Raw genomic sequence first — 6,357 nt, forward strand, 5'->3', positions numbered from 1 at the left:
ATTAGATTGAAGTAAGTCTCCATTTAGAAATAACGTAAATGCCCCATTCTCTAATTATTTCAATAAGGAATCTCAAGCATGTAAGAATCAGACAAAAGCAAAATACAGTAGTGAGGGGTTCAAACTGCTAGAAAAAGAAGGCAATGGAGCCTTACTTCAATCTAATGTTTTAGCAATTAGTTTGTGGTTTTCAAAGTGCATTCTGTTTTGGCACACTAGGTTCAGAACAGTGAAACTATTCCAGGCAAGTATACAAAATTAATTTAGATAGAAACAAAGTTAAGATGCTCTGAATTATATAAACTCCAAGCATAAATGAAGGGTACATATCCATATATGGTAGAAAATAGAGCTTTAAACAAGAGATAGCAATTAAATAGAGGACCATTAATATAACTATGTATTTCATTGAACAAACAAATATACTCAAAACTTTTTTCCTTTTTTCTTATTACAGATCATTAAACTTCAAACCAAAAACATTAACAATGTAGGAAGAGAAGAGAGTTGAACAAAGTGTCTAGTATGCAAGACAAGCAATAAGAAAAATACACCACTAAAACTTCGTTTATTATCCTGACCCATAAAGGTCGTTCATTTACAACATGTAAATTTATATACCCCCAAATCCCCAATCTAAAACCTATAAGGAATCACTTACAGAGGAAAAAAAAAAAAGCAGTTAAATTCCCCAATCTAAAACCTATAAAGAATCACTTACAGAGAAAAAAGGCAGTTAAATTCCCCAATCTAAAACCTTTAGAGAATCACGTACAAAAAAATTACAAAAATTTAAAGAATCAACTATAAAAATCAGCATGTCAAACAAAATTGACATGATTCAGACCTATCATCCTTCTTATACTACTCCATTAATTAACTCTGGAAGGTGCCTACCCATATGATTGAGACCCCTAGCAACTTGTCATATGGAGTTCGCAGCTGTCTGTAAGATCTTATGGCATTCCGCATTGGTCATCACCAAGAAATCCCAAATGACCAGCATCAAAATCGAAGTTAAATAGCGATTCGATGTTGCTAAAGAAATCATCGCCGGAAAGATCGGGAATGTCACCCAAATCAAATATTCCATCCTCATCCATGAAATGGCATGTCAGATCTTCTTGTATCGTACAGCTGGCCATGTTAGTACCTTTCCCAGCCTCATTCTTGTCCTCAACAGATGCAGCATCATTGTCAGCAAATGCAATGCTTTCTACATCCTCATTCCCCAAGTTGGGGGAAACAGGTGTGCTCTCGTCAACAGCAAAGACCGCAGAGTTGTTTGATGCAGTCGTTGAATTGAACCCTTCTGGAAAGTTGAAGCGAGCACGAGAACCGAACATAGTCTTTGCGGCATCATCATAAGCAAGAGCAGCTTCATAAGCAGTTGCGAAAGTACCAAGCCAGAGCCTGTTTCCCCCATTTGGACGCCGAATTTCTGCAACCCATTTACCCCACGTCCTCTGTCTCACTCCTCTGTATTTACATTTTGAATTCTCAGGCCCTCCCTTGCCTTTCATGCATCCTTTCTTAGACCCAATCCCTTGAATTTTCAGAATTGGTTTAGACTCAAGCTGAATCTGATTCTCTTTCCACTTGGCAAGAGTCTCATCCACGGACATTCTACTCCGTGACTTTCTCTTCCTGGAAAAGCAAAAGAACACATTTAACTCACAAGTAGCCATCTTTGAAAACCCTAACCAACAACACGGAGATAAACAAGACAAAAATAGAATTTCCCGGAACCCCTGAAAAACAACACCAAAATATCACTAACAGACTCACCACTCCTCCGCAAAACCCTAGAAAAACATTGCAAAAATAGCACTCAGTCTCACAGACTCACCACTCCTCCGCAAACCCCCATAAAAACATCAAAAAAATAACACTCACAGACTCGCCATTCCTCCACAAAACCCCCAAACTCACCACTCCAAAAAAACACAAAAATATCACTCACCGACTCACCACTCCTCTGCAAAATCCCAGAAAAACAACACAAAAACAACACTAGCAGACCCACCACTCCTCCTCAAAACCCCAAAAAACCCAACCCACAAGAAAGGGAAAAGAAAATGTACCTCGTAGTAGTGGTCTTCGAAGACATGACAGCGAAAGAAAAGTTCGGTTGGTGAGAAGAAACCAGACCCACAACACAAAGCGTAAGACACAGACAGAGCACAATATCTTCAGAACATAAGAGAACATGGCAAAAAAGAGATGAAAGTGAGTACTGCGTTTCTTCCGTCTCATTACTTATGTTCACAAACAAAATTTGAAATTATAATTACTATTTTACCCCCATCAATGGTACAAACCCATTTTGAAATTATAATTACTATTTTACCCCATCAATGGTCTGATAGGCGCGTTATACCGCCAACGGACATAAACCCATTTCGAAATCATAATGACTACCCCATCTATGGTGCAGCGGGCGCTCACCGTGTTTGGCAGAATGGTGCAGCGGGTGCTCACCGTGTTTGTCGGAATGGTGCAGCGGGTGCTCACCGTGTTTTGCGCTAACGGTCGAAATAAGGGCACATGCGCGGGTTTTCATTGGCTTTGCCACCAACGGTCCCGGTCAGCGTATACACTCCCAAATTGTCACAAACTCAATTTGAAATGACTATTTTGCCCTCCATTTTGTTAAATATTATCTTCCAAGGTTGTCTTGTGGCTGTGAATTGCATTTTCATTATTTTGAGAATTGGTATTTGTTTGTCAGGGAATTGGGATCAGCTGCACCGCCTTAGATCAGACCCTCATCCCATTGTCTGGAACTAAAAGGAAATGCCCTCAAACAGTTTGTGAAAGGTTATCACTGAAGAAAGGTTCCTCGAAACCCTTGCAGATGAGTTCTATTGTTCTCTTTATAACATGTACATCTTCAATCATTAACTTTTACCAAGAAAAGTACTAATTTGACTTGTGTGCTGGTTGACCTTTATTTGATTGTCATGCATGACCGGCATATGAAGGTCGTTATGTGATAGTTTAAAACCTTACGTGCATGTTATGTGATTGAAAATGGTGGATCATCAGATTATAAATGTTCAGAAATTATTTTATTTTTAGTAGTTTCATACTAATTAAGGTGTGGCCGATGCACGGTGTCCCGCAAATCTAGACGGGATAAAGCCCCGGATACCTTAGTTATCAAAAAAACAAAAAAAAAGTGTGGCTAATTGCACTTCACTTTGGCCACTGCATTGTGTTGGATGGACTGGCCATACTAATAATAATTCAAGCCTTAACTGTTTGCTTGAATCCTTCAACTACTTCAAAGTGCAGATCTCAGGAGCTCAAAAGAAGCTTTTTGTTAAAACCTTTAATTTTGATTTAGAACAAGAGTCAGAGGTATGGGAAAACTGAAGCTGGAAAGCAAACATGGGGAATAAAAAAGTTGGCTGAATGACTGGTTATAAATTTTGTATTATTGTGATGAGATACTATTTTGAGTGGAGATATTTTGGTTCTCCTTTAATTTTTTTTATTAATGGATAAAAACATTCTGCCCTTTTTTGGTGAGGGTCCAACCTATAATTGCTAGAGATATAGATCCTTAAGTTTCATCCGTAGATTTCCCATCAAATCAAGTGGTCTTAGGAAGTAAAATCTAGATTATAAGTTCTCTTACTTTCTTTTGATGCTATATATCATTATTGTCATTACATTTTGTTTTCTAGATATACAGGACATATTTGGGCCACGAATCTAAATGCATAGATTAAGCAAATATCAACCTAGTTGGACCAAAACCTTGTTACAGAACCATCAATTCTATATGTTCCATGGTACTCCAAGCAAAAAGGTGCTTTATTAGTTTCTAGTTTATATGCACTGTTGCTTTCTACTGAATTATTACCTATTGGAGAAATAGAAAAGAAAAGGCTTTGTAGATTTCTAAATTTCAGCAGACAGGAGATTCCTGAAAAGTTGATCTTAACATTCATATCATGTCGTGCTGGAGACAATTGAGGTATTGCTAGACACTGGTTGCCTTTAATATAATTCCAAATGATCACTGTGTGATAGTGTTAGCAAAAAATATAACCATGATTTTGCTTTTTGGTCCCTATTTTCTCTTGAGCCTAAATCAAATTCTTCACTTTGGTGGTCTGGCTTCCTTCTAAATGAATTTGTCACCTAGATACTCTAAATTCATGATAACTTTCTTAGAAAAAGCTGCTACTAGATACTTTTTCTGTCCTAAGATGGGAAGCTTGGGGCATGCCCTTTCTCCTATCTTTTTATCCTCACTATCTTCAAGTTATTGTCCATTAACAACTGTTGCCATGTGATTGACATTGTAGAGTTAGGAACAAAAGATATAACTAAATTTGTTCTGTTATTACCTCAACCAATATATTAATGCAGAATGCAATGGATATGATCACTGAGACAACCTCAAAAATTAAACTGAACAACAAAATTAATTATACAGAAAACGAGTTAAGTTGTAGTGTTTATACTTTTACAACAAGCCCAAATGAAAAGACCTGACAAGAAACAAAAAGCACAGAACTAATTACCTAGCTTAATGAGGGCGAAGCAGAGATTTTGGTTGATTTTGAAGGACCAAAGTTGTACATTATTTCCTGGCTTGAGCCCATTTCTCTTTGCAGCATCCATCCAAGGGTTGCTCAACACATAGCTGCTGCTGTTACCGAATTTCCACTTCTTCAAGAAGATGCTTGATTCCTGAAGGCCTGGCTCTATCAATGGCACTTTCTTACCAATGTACATATATCCCTGAATTGACCAGTATTAGTGTCAGAAACATACACTCCAAAGCAAGAAGTCCCATCTTCATGGGGAATGAAGGTGTGTATATGGGTTAACACCACATCTGCACCGTCAAAATGGACAGTCAATATTGGTCCCTCCAAATTGTTTTCACTAAATTTATAGCAAAGGTATTGGTCATCCACAATGGGATTCAATGGAATCTGCTTCTTTACTTGGGCCACCAAGCGGTCATATATATCTTGTGGGAAAAGCATGAGCGGAGTTCCTGAATCAAGAATCATTTTTTTTGTGGAAACGGAAGAAGAGTGAAAGGGCAAATATTTATTTCCAACACTAATTCCATTTAGTGTGACATAATAGAAAGATTCCTCTGATATGGTGGATATTAAAGGTGTTGAAACCACGCCAACACCCGAAACTTTACATTCATTCCCAAAACTCATCTTGCTTGAAAGGTTAGGATCACTGCCAAATGTGGTGAAGCAATGGGAGAAGCTCCTACTGCCAAAGACGGAAGCTATTTGAGTAACAAAGGATGAACCCCCTAGCCCTAAACCAATGATTCCTATGACCCCGTGGTCATTGAAACCCTTGAACTCCCCACTGCTGTTATGACTACACCCAAAACTAATGTCAAAGGAAACTTTTTCTCCTGAGGTGGAAGTCATGGTTTCACTTTCTTTGGCATAAACACTTTCGGTGAAGGAACCATCTACATACCTGTAATCATACATGCACTGATTTTCAGGAGAACATTGATCACATGATGTTTCGGATTGACAAGAAATGTCACTGATATAGGGTTGACCATCAGTGATATAGGGTTTATATCAGTGATGGTCAATTCTTACTAATATACATATATGGGATACTGGTGAATTGACCATCACTGATATAGGGTTCATATCAGTGATTAAGCTTGATATTCGAACCTTGCAACCCTGTGATTTTGTCCTTGAACTCGGTTGGCATTTGGGTCGGAATCGCTTGCTTGATCTCTGTCAGGTTCTTTCTCTGCTTCTTCGGTTTCCTGGTAAGCACACAAGATAACTTGAGTCCCAATCCTACTACAATTACAGTACTTGAAACTATCTTTGTAGTAATACAGTGAGAGATCAAAGTGAGTATGTAGTTGATGTTTATAAAACCTGTAACAATGATATATGTGAATGGAGAGGTCTCTACCGATTGAGTGAGAGACTATACACATGAGTCCCATATATGTTGAATTCTAGTACCTGGACTTTCTTGACTCCAATGGCTTATCCTCCAGGTACTGCTTTCTCTTCTTGTAGAATTCATCCAAGCCCATCAAGATCCTCGTAGTTAGCAGCTGGTCTACCTAGTTTTGATCCTCACCCACAGGTCTGATCACCTTCTCTTTGATTTTATTGAAGTCCTTACATATCTCAAGAGAGTCCCTCCTCAGATTCTCAAGAGTGATGATGATCATGTCCTGAAACAAGAAAAAGGAAAGATTTTGAATTTCAAAAGCGTTTTAGAGAAAACCACACTGGAAAGGAATGATTAGGAGTGAGTGTGAGAAGAAACAAGACCCATTTCAATGTCTTCAGAACAGAGGAAAAGACGAGTAGAAAGAAA

General features: G+C 38.2%; 2 protein-coding genes across 2 annotated transcripts; both read right to left on the bottom strand.

Moving 5' to 3' along the window:
• Window positions 1-574: 574 nt before the first annotated feature.
• LOC132179654 (dehydration-responsive element-binding protein 2A) lies at window positions 575-2,203 on the bottom strand. The gene is made up of 2 exons (XM_059592409.2): window positions 2,085-2,203; window positions 575-1,647 (listed from the first exon to the last, which is right to left on the bottom strand). Exons 1-2 carry the CDS (start codon window positions 2,108-2,110, stop codon window positions 957-959), a joined length of 717 nt encoding a protein of 238 aa, XP_059448392.1. The 5' UTR covers window positions 2,111-2,203; the 3' UTR covers window positions 575-956.
• A 2,521-nt stretch (window positions 2,204-4,724) lies between these two features.
• On the bottom strand, window positions 4,725-6,067 carry LOC132177905 (aspartic proteinase CDR1-like). The gene is made up of 3 exons (XM_088515487.1): window positions 5,994-6,067; window positions 5,688-5,903; window positions 4,725-5,547 (listed from the first exon to the last, which is right to left on the bottom strand). The coding sequence occupies exons 1-3, from the start codon at window positions 6,065-6,067 to the stop codon at window positions 4,725-4,727; spliced, it is 1,113 nt and encodes a 370-aa protein (XP_088371613.1).
• Between the last annotated feature and the right edge of the window lie 290 nt (window positions 6,068-6,357).

The sequence above is a fragment of the Corylus avellana genome, chromosome 4, assembly GCF_965113065.1.
Source record: "Corylus avellana chromosome 4, dhCorAvel1.hap1.2, whole genome shotgun sequence".
Classification (NCBI taxonomy): domain Eukaryota; kingdom Viridiplantae; phylum Streptophyta; class Magnoliopsida; order Fagales; family Betulaceae; genus Corylus; species Corylus avellana.